The sequence below is a fragment of the Lutra lutra genome, chromosome 14, assembly GCF_902655055.1.
Source record: "Lutra lutra chromosome 14, mLutLut1.2, whole genome shotgun sequence".
Classification (NCBI taxonomy): Eukaryota; Metazoa; Chordata; class Mammalia; order Carnivora; family Mustelidae; genus Lutra; species Lutra lutra.
Window position 1 is genome coordinate 55,865,682 of NC_062291.1, and position 17,922 is coordinate 55,883,603.

Below are 17,922 nucleotides of genomic sequence, written 5' to 3' on the forward strand. Positions count from 1 at the left end.
CGAATGGGGCCTGAAAACATCAACTTTATGCTGATGACATCTGGATTGAAAGACATGCCTTTGGCTGCAACGTGACTTCTAAAACTTCCCTATAGACCTAGCTAGTCACTAGCATTGCAGGTCTTTCTTTAGGGGGTCGGAGACAGAGGGGTACAGAGGAAGCCTAACCTTGTATTATTAGGGAAGCAGAGCAAACTGTATCTTCTCTGCTGTTAGGCAGCATGTTTGTCTACCAAAATTTAACCCCTCAGGTAGAGGAGATGAATAAGGGAGCAGGAAGAAGCCAGGAGTGACCTTTTCCTCCTAACACTGCCATATAATTCTCATTCGTACGGTCGAGCTCTACCTCTGAAATCGGGAGAGGAAGAACTGTCTCCTCTTTTTTGTATATGGGTGCTTGAACATGTTTGGTTGGTTTTGCTAAGAACCTTTAGTGTGGACTTTAAGAAATTTAAAGGGGATATTTAAGGGAGACAGAAAAAAGGGAACTGTGTGTGTGTGTGTTCACTTTGAAAAGGTGGCGAGGAAAAAAAGAAAAGGTGGTGAGGAGGAATCTAGTCCCACGAATTTATTTGCACTGAGACCTTAATTTCACCAGTCCTCTGATAGTGGATTAGGGGATGAGGGATGGGGTATAGGAAGAATGACAGCATATGACATATTTTTGAACTATTAATGTACCTTTTTTGTTATGTTTTCCCTTAAGACTTAATAGAGTGGTACTCTTCCTAGACTGACTAGTAGAACCCATTTAATTTGTATTATTTTAATACAATTTCATATATTTGTAATAATATCTTAAAATTACTTTTTGTTGCAGATGTATGCCTTTTAGTCGCATTATATACAGTTTCTGTGGCAGGGGATAACTTGAAAACCTAATCCAAATTTTCTTAGTGGCATAAGAAATTAATGTGAAACATTATCTGGTGGCCTTTCTTAGCAATTGGATACCTGTTGGCTCATATTTCTTTTATGGAAATTTCTTGAAGTAACCAAAGTTTATTGGATATGTAAGCTTAAGGTATTTGGTTTTGACTTGTTTTAATGATTTAATTAAAATTTAAACTTTATGCTGAACTTATTATCATTGTGATATTATACTATAAAAATGTTGAAACCAGACTTTCTCTATTGTGAAGGTTATGCATTTATTTTGCTTTTTTCCTTTCCAGTCATATCAAGATTCTTCAGAAACTACATCCATAGAAAGTATTGTTTGGTTTAAGATGTTCGTATTCCTTGACATCAATTTTGGAAATCTAAAATATCCTCACAAATTAATTTCAGATGTAAACCCACATCTTAACAGGCCTTTTATGATGCAGGATAATTTCCAGTGGTCTTTGTGAAAAGATCCATGTTTATTTGGCATTCTGACTGTGGTTTATAAAGAGTTCTATAACTTACAGGTGGCCTGATGCACAGTATTACTATGTATAGCTGCTAGTTTTTCATATGAGAATGTATTTGGTAGTGATTACAGTACCTTGATCATAGGTAAAAATCGTAGATTACAATGACGACGCCCCCCACCCCCACCCAAGAGCTCTCTGTAATGCTCTGCGCCTGGAGATTTTTCTGATCTGTGATTATTACTCTCACTTGGTATAACTGCATATTATGCTTGTGGTCTCCTCTTTCTGCTTCTATGTCTGTATTCTCTGCCAGGTCACATTATTTGAAACTATATTTCACGGTGTTTGAAAAACCTGCATAACCTCTTCTATTTTTGTGTTAGCTTTAATTATATGCATAATTCTGTATTTCTCGGATAGAGAATGAAATGCTATTTTTTTCCCCATCATAAAACTACCTTGTTTATACGTTGTGAGGGGCAAGTGATTTATGGGGTTCTTAGATTTGAGTGAAAGATCTGATTCTGGTCAATGATTAGAATTGGTGGTAGTTGTAAAAATCAAACTTATTGTTCATTATACACTTCTTTCTCCTCCCCCGCCAAGAGCTAATTGTTAGCATGAAGTCTTCTGACCCGTAACAACCTCAGTTTGATGATTGAGACAAATTTATATAGAGATGTGAATTGATCATAGGAAGAGTACTTAAAATCTGAAATGTCTGTCAACTTTGGCTCAAATAAGTATACCTAAGCTTGTGGCGAAAGTGGATATCCATCACTATGTAGGAAAAGGCTAACTTTATAGCTCCCCAGTGGTGGATTCAGAATATGCAATCCTTTATTTATATCATGCTCTCTAGTTATAAGGGAGTTCCAATTGGGATGTTAGGTTTACATATCAATAAAAACTAATATTTTTTTGGACACATACAGAAGAAAATCTGTAACAGATACATGAATTATGAGGCATAGTATGCATTGGTGAACCCTTTGCCCAGTCTCAGAAATAGAACATTATCAATACTATTGAAATTATACCTATGAGTATCATACTATCCTTTCCACCCCTAAGAGGTAGCAGCTAACCTGAATTCATTTAATGATTTAAGCACTACTTTTGCCAGAATGTTTTTCTTATTATTTTATATTATTTTAGAGCTTTGTAAAAATGGTATACGGTGTGTACTCTTCTGCATCTTTCATTTTTGTTTGTTTTTAAAACTCAGCATTTTTTTAAAAGACTTTTTTATTTTACAGAGAGAGAGAGAGAGGTCACAAGCAGGCAGAGGCAGGCAGAGAGAGGGGGGAAGCAGGCTCCCCACTGAGCAGAGAGCCCGATGCGGGGCTCGATCCCAGGACTCTTGAGATCAGGGCCGGAGCTGAAGGCAGAGGCTTAACCTGAGCCACCCAGGCACCCTTCAGCATTGTTTTTAAGATTCATCCATATTGATGGTTGTAGTTTTGTTTTGTGTTCATTGAGGAACAATATTACATTCAGTAACATGCCACAATTTAAGTTTTCTATTCTTCTGCCAGTGGATTATTAGACTGTTTAGGATTTTTGCTCTTTTGAATAGTGTTCCTTGAATGTTCTTAAATGTGTCTTCTAATGCACATGTCCAGAATTTTCTCTAGAGTATGTGGCTAAAAGTATAATCACTAGATGCAAATGTTCAGCCTCATGAGCTAGAAACTGATGTGTGATCACACTATTATCAATTCCTAGCAGCTTTCTCCTCCCTCCAAATCTGGTGACATCAGATTTCTTGGTTTTTGCCAATCCTGTGTAAATAAAATGTTATTCTGCTTTTAGTTTGTGGGCTCACTAATTACGAATGAGGCTAAATATCTTCTGATGGATTTCTTTATTTGCCATTTGTTTGGCTTCTTTGTGCAATATATTTTTTTAAGATTTTATTTATTTTTTGACAGAGAGACAGTGAGAGAGGGAACACTAGCAGGGGGAGTGGGAGAGGGAGAAGCAGGCTCCCCGCGGAGAGCAGGAAGCCTGATGCGGGGCTCCATCCTAGGACTCTGGGATCATGACCTGAGCCGAAGGCAAACACTTAATGACTGAACCACCCAGGCGCCCCTGTGCAATACTTTTTAATAGTTTTTATCAGACAGTTTGTCACTTATGAAAATGATAGTTGGAGTTCTTTATATTTTCTATATGCCAATCTTTTGTCATTTACTTGTGTTATAGTTTCTGCTCCAGATTTGTGTGTGTGTGTGTGTTTTAAGATTTTATTTATTTATTTGAGAGAGCGTGCATACAAGCAGGGAAGGGGCAGAGGGAGAGGGAGAGGGAGAAGCAGACTCCCTGCTGAGCTAGGAGGCCAGTGTGGTACTCCATCCCAGGACCCTGGGATCATGACCAGCCGAAGGTGGTCACTTAACAGACTGAACCACCCGGGCACCCCAGATTTGTGTCTTTTTACTTTCTTTTTCTATACTGCCCCTTGTAAACAAGTAGTTAATTTTAATGTTGTGATTTAATTAAGTTTAAAAAATGATAGTGCTTCTAGGTATTGTTTTTAGATTCTTCACTGCTATGAACTTATTTAAAAATTCTCTTGTATTTCTTTCTAAAGCTTTGGAAGTTTACTATTCAGATCTAACTCTTTAATCCACTGGGAACTGACTGTTACATATGGTAGGGATCCAGTTTCATTTCCCCTGCATTGATAGCCAAAGGTCCCAGCATCATTTTTTTTTATACTTAAAAAAAAAAAAAGTTAGATCCGTGCCCATTGTGGAGCCCAATGCAGGGCTCAAACTCAAGACCTGAGATCAAAACCTGAGCTGAGGTCAAGAGTTGGACACTCAACCAACTGAGAGACCCAGGAGCCCCCTAGCGTCACTTTTTTAATGATCTGTCTGTTGTCATTGATTGCAGTGCCACCTGTTTCCATTTATGCTTTTGTGTGTTTCTAAGTTGTGCATTGTTTTTCTGATGATCAATTTTTTCATCCCTGGGCCATTACCATGCTGTCTTAAAAACAGTGGTTTTGGGGGCACCTGGGTGGCTCCGTTGGTTAAGCATTTGACTTCAGCTTGGGTTATGATCTCCAGGTCCTGGTATCGGGCTCAGCTTTGGGTTCTGTGCTCTGCGGGGAGCCTACTTCTTCTTCTCCTGCTGCCTCTCCGCTTGGTAGTGCTCTCTCTCTCTCAAATAAATAAATAAAATCCTAAAAAAACAAAACAAAACAAAAAAAACTGGTTGTAGTAAACTTGGTAATCTTTGGTAGGGGGACTCAGCTTTACTTTTTTTTTCTTTAAAATATTTTATTTATTTATTTGACAGACGGAGATCACAAGTAGGCAGAGAGGCAGGCAGAGAGAGAAAAGGGGAAGCAGACTCCCTGCTGAGCAGAGAGCTTGATGTGGGGCTCTATCCCAGGACCCTGAGATCATGACCTGAGCTGAAGGCAGAGGCTTAACCCACTGAGCCACCCAAGCTCCCCTTTACCCTCCCCCTTAAAGTGTTGTGGCTATTTTTAGTCCACTCTTCAGTATAAATTTTAAAGTTTTTTCAAGATCTTCAAAAACCTTGTTTAGGGGCGCCTGGGTGGCTCAGTCAGTTAGTGTCTGCCTTCCACTCAGGTCATGAACCCAAGGCTCTGGGTTTGAGCCCCATGTTGAGTTCCTTGCTCAGTGGGGAGTCTGCTTCTCTCTCTCCCTCTCCCTCTGCCCCTCCCCTGCTTGTGCTGTTTGTTTCACATAAATAAAATCTTAAGAAAAAAAAAACCTTGTTGAGCTTATGATTGGAGTTGTGCAGAATCTTTAGATGAATTTGGGAAGAACTGATTTTTTTTTTTAAAGATTTTATTTATTTATTCGAGAGGGAAAGAATGAGGGAGAGAGAGAGAGAACAAGAGGGGGAAAGTCAGAGGGAGAAGCAGACTCCCTGCCAAGCAGGGAGCCCAATGTGGGACTCGATCTGGGGACTCCAGGACCATGACCTGAGCTGAAGGCAGTCGCTTAACCAACCGAGCCACTCACTTGCCCAGAACTGATATTTTTATGGTAGTATCCTTTCTATAAATAATAAGCTGCCTTTCTATTTAATTAGGTTTTCTTTAATATGTTTCAGGATAATTGTATCCATTCCCCATAAGGGTCTTATAAAACTTTGGTTAGATTTATTTCTAAGTACTTTTTGAAGATTTATTTAAGTAGTTTTTACACCCCAACCGAGGCTCAGACTTACAGTCTTGAGATCAGGAGTCAAAAGATCTTCCAACTGAGCCAGCCAGGTGCCCCTAAGTACCTTATATATTGTTGATACTGATATTGCTTTCAACTTTTTTATTTCTAGCCGTTGTTGATAGATAGAAAGTCAAAACTGGGTCTTGTTTTTTGATCTTATAGGTAACCACTTGCTGAACTCTTTATTTCTGGTAATTTGATTATATTATGGAGGTTTTTTTTTTAAGATTTTATTTATTTGACAGATCACGAGGAGGCAGAGGGGCAGGCAGAGAGGAGGCGGGGGGAAGCAGGCTCCCTGCTGAGCAGAGAGCCCGATGTGGGGCTCGATTCCAGGACCCTGGGATCATGACCTAAGCCGAATGCAGAGGCTTTAACCCACTGAGCCACCCAGGTGCCCCTATTACGGAGTTTTTAAATACATATTTTCATATTGTCTATGCATAATGGCTTTTGTTCTTCCTTTCTAATCCTTCTGCCTTTTATTTCTCTTTCTTACCTGATTGCACCAAGACCTTCAGTACAAAGTTGAATAGAAGTGACAATAGTGGCATCCTTGTCTTGTTCCTGATTTTAAAAGACTATGTCTCTGACATTTTATTAAGAACGACATTTACTGGGGCAGCTGGGTGGCTCAGTTAGTGTCCAACTCTTGCTTTCAGCTCAGGTCATGATCTCAGGGCTGTGGCATTGAGCCCTGTGTCAGGCTGTATGCTCAGTGGGGAGTCTGCTTGAGATTCTCTCCGTCTCCCTCTGCTCTTCTCTCTATCTCTCAAATAAATAAATAAATGTTTTAAAAAATGACATTTACTGTAGGTTTTTGGTAGGTGTCCTTAAGGAAGTTCTCTTTGAGTCATCTTTTGTAGTTTCTATCCTGAATGGAATGTTTTTCATTATCTTTTTTTCAGCATTGAGATTATCATGGTTTTTTTTTCTTTTTTTCATTACTGTATTGAATAACATTTAAGATCTTATAATGTTTGACTACCTTTGCATTCCTGAGACAACTCTAACCTAGTCATGATGTATTCATCTATCTTTACAGATTATATTTAGTTTGCTAATATTTAGTATATTTCTTCTGTGTTCATAAGTTAGATTGGTCTGTAATTTTACTCTCTTAAGCTGTTTATGCCCAGTTTTGTTACTGAGTTCATATTGGCCTTACAGATATGATTAAGGATTATAGAATAGTTTATACAATATTGGTGCAATCTGTATCTCGAAAAATTTGGTAGAACTCTCATGTAAAACTAACATGCCATGGGGCGGCTGGGTGGCTCAGTCATTAAGCATCTGCCTTTGGCTCAAGTCATGATCCCAGGGTCCTGAAATCGAGCCTTGCATCAGGCTCCACGCTCAGCAGGAAGCCTGCTTGTTCCTCTCCCTCTGCCTGCTGCTCCCCCTTCTTGTGCTCACTCTCTCTCTCTCAAATAAATAAGATCTTAAAAAGAAACAAAACTAACATGCCTGACTTTCTGGGGGAGAAATTTTAACTCTTACTTCAGTTTTTAAAATGATTTTTGGACTATTGATATTTTATATTTCTTATAAGTCTGTTTTGATAAATTGTATTTTTACAAAGTTCTGTCCATTTTGAGAAATATCCTTTTTTTTAAGGTTTATTATTTATTTATTTGACAGAGAGAGCACACACACAAGGAGGCAGAATAGCAGGCAGAGGCAGAGGGAGAGGGAGAAGCAGCCTTGGCACCCTGGTAAGCAGAGAACCCGACCTGGGGCTAGATCCCAGGACCCTGAGATCATGACCTGAGCCAAAGGCAGATTCTTAACCCACTGAGACACCCAGACGCCCCTTGAGAAGTACTCTAAATTATTGGCTTGGAGTTGTTTATAAATTCTCTTCCCTTTAAAAATTTTGTTGCATCTGATTTTATGTTCTCTTTACAACTAATTTATTTATTTCTATTTTTTGCATAAATCCCACTGGAAGTTTTATCTATTTTACTAAACTTGATGAAAGACCAACTTTTGGCAATGTCAGCCTTCTATATTTGATTGTTAGTTTAAATAATCTCTTTTAATTAACAGCTTAATTGAGGTATAGTTAACATCCTATAAAAGTCATCCATTTTAAAAGCATAATTCAATGATATTAAACTTATTTAGTTGTACAGCCATTACTGAAATCTAGTTGCAGAGCATTTCTGCCACACCATAGATCATTCGTACCCATTTATAGTCAATACTTAATTCCACCCCAGGAGTAGCCTTTTTGCACAGTTCATATAAACAGAATTACACATGTGGTCTTACACATCTGACTTCTTTCATTGGGCATATTTTGAGTTCATCCATGTTGTAGCATATATCAATCGCCTCATTCCTTTTTACTGCTGAATAGGATTTTATTGCATGAATATATATTTTATTTATACATTCAGTAGTTGCTGGATATTTAGCTTGTCTTTACATTTTGGCTATTATGAATAATACTGCCATATGAACAGGGGTGCCTGGGTGGCTCAGTGGGTTAAACCTCTGCCTTCGGCTCAGGTCATGATCTTAGGGTCCTGGGATCAAGGCCCACATTGGGCGCTCTGCTCAGCGGGGAGCCTGCTTCCCCCCTCTATCTCTGCCTGCCTCTCTGCCTGCTTGTGATCTCTCTCTCTCTCTCTCTCAAATAAATAAACAAAATCTTAAAAAAAAATATTGCTATGAACATTTCTGTTTAAGCCTTCATGTAGACTTATGTTTTCATTTCTCTTGGGTAAACATCTAGAAGTGGAATTGTTGGGTTGTATGGTTACTTTATGTTTTACTTATAAAAGAAACTGCCAAATTAGTAGGTGGCTGTACCACCTAACATTCCTACCAGCAATGTTTTCCAAGCTGTTTCACCATTTTACATGCCCACTGTTCCAGGTTTTCCACATCGGTGCAAACTTGTTATTTTGTTGTTGTTTTATAAATAATAGTCATCCTTAGTGGGTGTGTTTGGTACCTAATTGTCATTTATGATTTGCTTTTTCCTAACACTAGACTATGAACAGTTGTTTATGGTATTCACATACACTCCTTTTTATTGGTAATAATGTCCCTCTTTTATTTCTGCTTTTAGTGATTTGAATCTTCCCTTTTTTTTCTTAATCATCTAGCTAAATGTTTGTCAATTTTGTTGATCTTCTTTAAATAACCAGCTTTTAAATTTTTTTCTCTATTTTTCTATTCTCTAGTTCATTCGTACCACTCATTTTTTTTTTCTTTCCTTATGCCAGCTTTTGGTTTACTTCTCTCTCTCTCTCTCTCTCTCTCTTTTTTTTTAAGATTATTTACTTGTTTATTTGAGAGAGAGAGCCTGAGAAGGGAGAAAGTCATAGGGAGACGGAGAGTCCCCATGGAGCTGGGAGCCTGATGTGGGACTTGATCCTGGTACTCTGGGATCATGACCTGAGCCGAAGACAGTGACTTAACCAACTGAGCCACCCAGGCGCCCTACTTTGCTCTTTTTCTGGTTTCTTCATGTGTGCCATTAAGTAATTGATAAGAGATGGTTCATTTTTAACGGTTATAACTATGAATTTCCCCCTTAGCTGTATCTCATAAGTTTTGGTACATTGTGTTTGTTTAAATTCATCTCAGGGTGTTTTCTTTTCTTTTCTTTTTTACCCCCGGAAGGTGTTTTCTAAGTAACCTTGTGATTTTTTTTTTTCTTTGACCAACTGGTCATTTAAGACCATTTTGTTTAATTTCCTCATATTAGTGAATTTTCCAATATTTTTCTGTTACTGAGTTCTAGTCTCATTTTACTGTGGTTGAAAAAGGTACTTTGCATGATTTCAGTCTTTTTAAGCTTATCAAAACTTGTTTTGTGGGTTAACATGTAGTTCATTCTAGAAGATGTCCTCTGTGCCCTTGAGAATGTGTATTTTTACTTTTGGGTTGAGTGTGCTGTGTATGTCTGTTAGGTCTAATTGACTTACAATGTTTTAGTGTTTTCCTGTTTGATCTGCTTGTTCTATGTATTAGAGTAGGCTGCTGATATCTCCAGTTATTATTGTAGAACTGTCTATTTCTCCCTTCAATATTGTCAATTTTGTTTCACATATTTTAGGGCTCTTGTTGTTAGGTGCATATATGTTTTAAAATGGTTATATCCTCTACTGGATTAACTTTTTTTCAACATATAATGTTGTCTTTGTGTCTTGTAACCTTCTTTGACTTAATGACTACTTTGCCTGACAATAGTGCAGACATTCCAGGTCTCTTTTGGTTTTTATGTTTTTTCGATATAATTTTCCATTCTCTTTTTTTCAACTTCTTTGTATCTTTTTATCTAAAGTAAGTCTCTTGGGGCACCTGGGTATTAGACACTTAGACTTAAGTGTCCAACTCTTGATTTCAGCTTACGTCATGATCTCAGGGTTGTGAAATCGAGCCCCTCATATTGCCGCATACTGGGCATGAAGCCTGTTTAAGATCCTCTCTCTCCCTCTTTTCCTTCTCCTCCCTGCCCCCGCTCTCTCTTTCCCTCTCTAAAAAAATAAATAAAATGAGTCTCTTATTGTCAGCTATACTTTGATATAGCTGATAGAATAGAATCTCTTGAAGACAGCATATAGACAGTTTTTAATTCAGTCTGCCAATATCTCTCGTGTAGAGAGTTTAATCGATTTATATTTAAACCAATTGTTGGTGAGGAAGGACTTACTTCTCCTATTCAGCTATTAGTTTTCAGTATGTCTTTTATGATTTTTGTTCACCAGTTCCTCCATTACCACTTTTTTAGTATTTAGTTGAATGTTTGTAGTGGATCATTTTGATTCCCTTCTTTCCTTTTCTGCATATTTTTAAGCTGTTAGCGATAACTTCAAGGATTACAAGTAACATATTAAACTTACAGCAACCTATTTTGAATAATACCAAGTCAGTTTCATTAGTATACACATTGCTACACATCTCTGTCCCTCCTACTCTATATTGTTATTGTCAGAAATTACGTGTTTATACATTGTGTGTCCGTTAACATGTATTTATAAATATTGTTTTATACATTTGCCTTTTGAATTATATAGAAAAAAAAAGGTTACAAACCAAAAGTGCAATAATACTGGCTTTGACGTTTACCTATATAGTTAATTTTACTGATGTTATTTATTTCTTCTCATGGCTTTGATTTACTCTTCGGTTACTTCTCATTTCAGCCTGAGGAGCTCCCTTTAGCATTTCTTATAGCTCAGGTCTGTTGGTAATGAACTCCATCAACTTTTTTCTAGAAATGTCTTCATTTCTCTTTCATTCTTGAATGATAGATTTGCCACATATCGAACTTTTAGTTTTTTTTCTTTTAGACCTTTAAATAATGTTATCCTGCTACCTTCTGGCCCCCATGATTTCTGATGAAAAATCAGTTGTTAATCTTGTTTGTGGTATTTGCTTCTCTGTTTTCTAAATTTTCCTTATCCTTTGTTTGTTTGTTTTTTTTAAGGTTTTATTTACTTAATTTGTCAGAGAGAGAGAGCACACTAGCAGGGGGAGCGGCAGGGAGAGGGAGAAACAGTTTCCCTACTGAGCAAGGAACCATGTATGGGACTTGATTCCAGGACTCTGGCATCATGACCTAAGTGAAGGCAGACACTTAACTGACTGAGCTGCCCTGGTGTCCCCAAATAAAATCATTTAAAAAAAATTTTTTTTCACTGTAGTTATGCTAGTTTTCAGACCTAGAATTTGCTTGGCTCCTTTTTGTAATACTTTTCCCTTACCGATATTCTTATTTTGTTCATGCATTCTCCACTCCCCATTTCTTTGTCCGTGGTTTCCTTTAGTTTATTTAGGTATATTTGAGACAGTTAATTTAACATCTTTGAGTAGTAGTTCCACCGTCTGAACTTCCTCAGGGATGTTTTTGTCAAATCTTGTTCCTGTGAATGGTTCATACTTCGTTCGTTCTTTGTGTGTTTTTTAATTTTTTATTGAGACATGGACATTCTGATTACTATGATGTGGCATTCTGTAAATCTGTTAACTCTTCAGTGTTTGGTGATTTTTGCTTATTGAGTGCTAGAGTCATCCATTTGTGATGTTTCCAAACTATTTGGTGAAGTATATCATTCTTTTTGTGTGATGTCACAAGTTTCTCTTATTTCTGCAGTCAGCTGGTAGCCTGAAAAAGATTTTTTTCCTTAAACTTCTGGCTCAAAAAGAGAGACAAAAGAGTTTTTTGTTTTAAGATTTTATTTATTTGTCAGAGAGAGCACAAGCAGAAGGGAGCCACAGGCAGAGAGAAAAGCAGGCTCCCAGCTAAGCAAGGAGCCTAATTCAGGACTTGATCCCAGGACCCCAGGATCATGACCTGAGCCAAAGGCAGATGCTTAACCAACTGAGCCACCCAGGCACCCAAGAGTTTTATCTTTTTTAATGTTCCAGTAGACACCACCAGTAGAAGCCATTGCTGCAAGATGACTGAACTGATACAGGTGTCTGTGGTGGTACCTCAGGTCACTGACAGACCAACCAAAATTCATAACTCCAAATTTTAGAAAGACATGAACCCAGCTATCCTTCCTGATGCATCAACAACTTCAAAAACATGAGCTCCTAATCCCCACTTCTTTGGGAGGGAACGACTAAGGAGTTGAGGGAAGGTGGTTTGTTTACACATGTTGTAGATTTAGGAAGGATCAGCAGCACCCTCTTCCTTCATGTACTTTCCTGTTTGTTACAAATGTTTGATAAGTTTCTAGAGTTCTGAAATGGTTGATTACAAGTGTTCTTTCCAGCTCAGTTTTTACTTTGGGGAAGGAACTGACATCTAGAGCTTCATAGTCTTCCATTTTGCATGAGTGATGCTTTTGAACTGCAAATTTGATTTAAATTTGTTTTAAATTTGATTAAGGCCAGTTTTTTTTCTTTTTATTTTATTTATTTGTCAGGAAGAGAGAGTAAAAGCAGAGGGAATAGCAGGCAGAGGGAGAAGCAGGCTCCCCCCTGAGCAAGGAGCCCAGTGCAGGACTCGATTCCAGGACCCTGGGATCATCACCTGAGCCAGAGGCAGATGCCCAACCAAGTCACCCACGTGTCCCTAAGGCCATTTTTCAATTTTTATTTTAGGGGGGCCTGGGTGACTCAGTCAGTTAAGCATCTGCCTTCAGCTCAGGTCACGATCCCAGGATCCCAGGATCGAGCCCCACATCAGGCTCCTTGCTGAGCATGATGTCTTCTTCTCCCTCTCCCTCTGTTCCTCCCCCTACGTGTGCACACATGCACTCTTTCTCTCAAATAAATAAAATATTAAAAATTAAAAATTTTTACTTTATGGATCATGACTTTGATGTCATATTCAGTAATTTTTTTGCATAAACCATGGTGACAAAGATTTTTCTCCTGTGTTTAGCATGGCTGGATGGCAAACCTTTGGAGTATAGACAAGCCTTGTGGGGCTTATCGAGGGAATTGGTATTTCACTGCCAGCAGGAGGCCTTTGGGGTACTAGTTTCCATATAAGGAGGGATGTAGAAGCCATCTCCAGGATGAGTTTGCCAGTGCTGCAAATTCGCTGAACGACTGCATGTCCTGGGCACGTGACTGAGTGGAGTTCTACTCCCTGCTTGGCAGCTGCTGAAAACCACAGGAGAGTTCCTTTCTCCTTCGGTGTCTTTTTCAGTGCCCTCTGTTAAGAAAATTTAACAGTTTCATGTTCATTTCGAAGGATAAATGCTCATAGAAATTCTATTATTACACACAAGATATCAAATATTTAAATTAATAGGCCATCGTTTGAAGCTTGAAATTGTATGTTGTAAATATACCAGTTCTCAGTATAATCATTATTAAAAACCTCCACCTAGAGATCTTATTAAGTAGAGAATTGAGTCGCTATATATAATCTCTGAGATGAAACTTCTAGAGTATCCTAAGTAGAACTTACATTGTCATCAGTTCACTTCCATTGCACACCCAAGGAGATGGGAGTGTCCCTTTGATGTATTACGAATTAGCCCACATTCTTTTGTAGGAGTCCATCGATACCTTCCTAAACTCAAAGAATGGCTTTAATATTATGCTTTAAAAACATAACTCCTTTTTATCACAATAATGTACTTTTAAGAACAGATACATGATATTTTGAATGTAGATAAACCAAGTTATTTAGGACTTCAAATAATTTGTAACGATGTGCAAATTAAAAATTTTCATAATAATCACATATCATAGCTTATAAGAAGGTTCCTGTTTGGTTGGATTCATCCAGACTTTTCTGAGAGTGCCTTGATCATGCTTTATTGGTGGATATATATTCTGAGTATCATTCCTGCTTATATCTGCTATAGATACTTAATTTGGTTGGTAAGGGCCTAGAGATAAAGTAAAATCCTTGATCCTTGGGGACACCTGGGTGGTTTGATCAGTTAAGCAACTGGTTTCAACCAAAGTTATGATCCTAGGGTCCTGGTTGGAGCTCTGTGTTGGGCTCCCTGCTCAGCTGGGAGTCTGCTTCTCTGACCCTCCCCCTTGCTTGTGTTCTCATGTGCTTTCTATCTCTCTCTCCCTCTCTCAAATGAATAAACAGTCTTTAAAAAAAAAAATCTTTGATCGTTGTGCAGGTTTCCTTTAGATTTGTGAGAAATACTTTTTTTTCCTTTTTTAAAAAAATATTTTAAAGATTTATTTATTTATTTATTTTAGAGAGAGAGCAAGAGCAGGAGGAATAGAGGGAGAGGGAGAGAGAATCCCAAGTAGAGTTCACATTGAGCGTGGAGCCCAATGTGGGGCTTGACCATGACCCCTGAGATTAGGACCTGAGGTGAAACCAAGAGTCAGACACTCAACTGATTGAGTCACCCAGGTGTCCCAAAAGATACTTTCTTCCCAGGCTATTTATTGACCTCAGGGTTGTGAGTTAAAGTCCTATGTTGGGTGTAGAGAGTACTTAAAAATTAAAAAGATAGAATTTATTTTAAAATATTTGTATTTGTCTTGGGTACAAACATACTTTAAAAATTATTAAATAGTGTTCTGGTTACCAAAAACACAATTCATGTAACTTTTCTGTGTTTCAGAAACCTTTTTCCAAAAAGGACAAAGGAACTCAAATCAGTTGTCCATAGTGCTCCTGGCTGGAAATTATTTGGTAAAGTCCCTCCCAGAGAGAATCTTCAGAAAACTTCTAAAATCATTCAACAGGTAAGTATTAATATAGCCACGTGGTTTGTCTTAGCTTTTCAAATATTTTTTTCTTGATAATGAATCATATTCCACTTTCATTTGTCCTTTTTTTATATATAAAATTTGAGGATTATTAGATACTTATAGTAACCTTAAATTTTTTTTTAAAAAACACACACATATTTTCAATTATCATTTTTGGTTGTGAAAATTCTCTAAAGTAATGGAACATTGAATTTTTTTCCTAGTTACTCTTTGAAGAGCTTTTTGGTTTTTTTGTTTTTCTTCTTAGCTAAGCAGTCTTACCACGTACATTGACTTGTAATTGAATATGGTAGTGTTTGCCAGTGGAACAGATTTTATGGATGCAAGGAGTTACCAATCGGCGAAACAGCAGAAAGCAAAAACTGAGTAAATTTTGAGGTTGAACACCTTCTTTGGTCACTTTTCTAGTGTTCTACCTTAACCAAGGACTTTGTGAAATAGGTGGATGTATAATCTGTTTCTAGTAATTTTGGAGTCAGTTCTTCTAATATCTGTATTAATGTCCATATTCTGAAGCTCTTAAGAATTTCAAATCTTACTTGACTCCTAAAATTGGGCTCCATCAGTACCAGGAGATCGGTGAGACTGGATGAGTTTGCAGGCATTTCTAAGTTCTGATAAATTGTTTCTCAGAAGGAGGAGATATGTATGTAACACATTTTCTATTTCTCTCCTTCCCAATTGTAGTTTTTCAGATTCAGTGCAATCATTGTGTCTAAAAATAATTACATTAAGACAATAATCACCATTCCAATTAGAGAAAACATCTTCCATTAAGGATTTAATAGTATTCCTTTTATTGCTTAAAGAAAAACTCATTTCCCAGGCAATACAAGAAAATTTATAAATCTTTAAAAACATATGTTTTAGTTAATTTTATTTACAGTTAAAACACTGACTAGTTTATATAGCTGCTGGGACTTGAAACTGCAGTGTTGTGTTTTCCAACCTGTGGGCCTGGGTACTCCATGTGCTGCAGCCTACACACAGGGGAACAGAGGCTGCCTCAGTGATACTCCATGTCTGGTGGATACAGTGCAGACTGTTAGCTTGAGATTATACACAGTTTTGACATTAAGTGACACTGTTTTTTTCCTGTGGCATCATATCTTTGTTAATCTGGTTTTCTGAGGTTTCTGTGATGAAAATCAGATACTGTTCAAAGATCAATGTTCAATGGGAAATGAGCGTGATTGTGTCCAATCTGATTTCGAGATTTGTGAAATTATACAGTGCACGATAAGCATATATGCCTAATTAGTAATTGTGGTTATTTAAGAATGAAAACCTTTTCCCCTTCAATTTATGTGTATTATTTTTTTCCAATGACTACTAAGTGTTAGGGTATAAATTCTTATTAAATTGTTGGGCAAAACTACTTATTAAACAATACTTTGGTATTTCTACTGGTTTAGGGGGAGCCATGAAAAAATTAATGGTACGCCAAGGGCACTGTTCACCAAAAATGTTTGGGTATTTTTGCTATCTGAACATCTTAATTTTAACTTTTTTTGGTAAAGTCTGAAAGTAACTTCTCTTGTCTAGAGTTTTCCAGAAGACCAAGTTCGCCCTCTAGAGGCAAAACAGTGGTCTTGCTATTGAAGGTTTGTATTCTTTATGATAGTTTATGTTAAATATGCATGTGCATACTTTTATATTTTTATGTAAACTAACATTCTGCGACAGGCCTCTAAGTAAATTACCGATTGGATAATTATCTGTTTACTTATATGCTGTATGCTTTTAATTAGCTATTTTATTTTGGAAAGCTAAGAGGTCACATTCTCTCTTTTTCATATATATATATTGTGTGAAAATTTGGTGAGGGGTCAGGGAAAGAACAACTCTTATTTTCATGTGGGAAGAGGGAGTGGAGTTGCTCTCCTCTGTAGTCCTTTGTCTGGCCTTTTACAAATGCTGATAGTCTCCTACCTGCTACTTTTATTTTTGAACTCTCCAGCGATGTGTAGGTACTAGTGTCTGTTTTGGTGCCTTTTCCATGGTTGTTTGTTTTCTGGGAGGTATGGTAGATAGTGAAGTCTTTGTTCTTCTGATCCTTTCCACCCTCAAAATATGTATCTCCTCATGGATGGAACCTGTTTCTGCCTCTCCCTTTCTGCTTTCTTTTTCCCTGTTTCTGTGTATGTTCTCTCCTCCCCATTTGTCTGACTTTGCTCTCCTCTTCCCTGCAGTCGTCATTTTCAAGGTGGGCATGATTTTCTTTTATTAGTAACAGCAAATTTATAACTTCGTGTCTCTGTTCCCACTTGAAAACATGTTTTCACAGCCCTGACTTTTAAGCTCTGTAAAACTATTATGAATACGAAGTATGATTGAGATCTTTTGCATGTACTCCTTTTAAATGAATACTGTATGTTCAGAGTCCGAAATAAAAAAGGAAGGTATTATCAGTAAAGACATGAATGTTAGGGCCTATCTTTTATTCTTTCTTTCTTTTTTTTTTTTTAAGAATTTATTTGAGAGGGAATGCACAAGTAGGGTGAGGGGAGGTGGGGGGAGGAGTAGAGGGAGAAGGAGAAGCAGACTCTGTACTGGGCTTGGAGCGTGATGCAGTGCTTGACCAGAGCGGAAGGCAGATGCTTAACCAACTGAGCCACCCAGGCACCCCAGGGCACATCTTTCATGTTTTAGGGCAAGGCCTTCTGCTATTCACCCTGTAGAAAATGAAGGGATCTAATAATTCCAGTGTAAAAGTGCTTGAAAAAGTGAGGCAGTGCTAAAAATACAGAAGGAAAGTACATTCTGCTGGGCTTTCTAAGGTTTCCTTACTTGCTTTTTGAGTGGCAAAATAGATTTATTGAGAGATTAGAGGATGAGGAGTATTTCCTAAGATAATTTTTTAAAAAAATTTTATTTATTTATTTGACAGAGAGAGATCACAAGTAGGCAGAGAGGCAGGCAGAGAGAGAGGGAGGAAACAGGCTCCCTGCCGAGCAGAGAGCCCGATGCGGGGCTCGATCCCAGGACCCTGAGACCATGACCAGAGCCGAAGGCTGAGGTTTTAACCCACTGAGCCACCCAGGCACCCCTCATAAGATAATTTTTTAAAGCAGAAAGCAGATATTTAGGAAGGAGTTGATATATTCTTAAGTATGAATATATTATTGGGCCAGAATTTTCTTTTTAGTGGAAAGACATCTATAAGATTATAAAGT

The 17,922-nt window shown here is 37.7% G+C and overlaps 1 protein-coding gene across 2 annotated transcripts in view; it reads left to right on the forward strand.

The window, feature by feature from the left end:
• The window catches only part of TBC1D12 (TBC1 domain family member 12), a 101,337-nt gene that overhangs the window by 23,748 nt on the left and 59,667 nt on the right, over positions 1 to 17,922 (forward strand). For both annotated transcript variants that reach the window (XM_047702049.1, XM_047702050.1), the window contains exon 2: positions 14,596 to 14,719. In XM_047702049.1, coding sequence (XP_047558005.1) covers positions 14,596 to 14,719 — 124 coding nt within the window. The remainder of the gene's footprint in view (positions 1 to 14,595; positions 14,720 to 17,922) is intronic.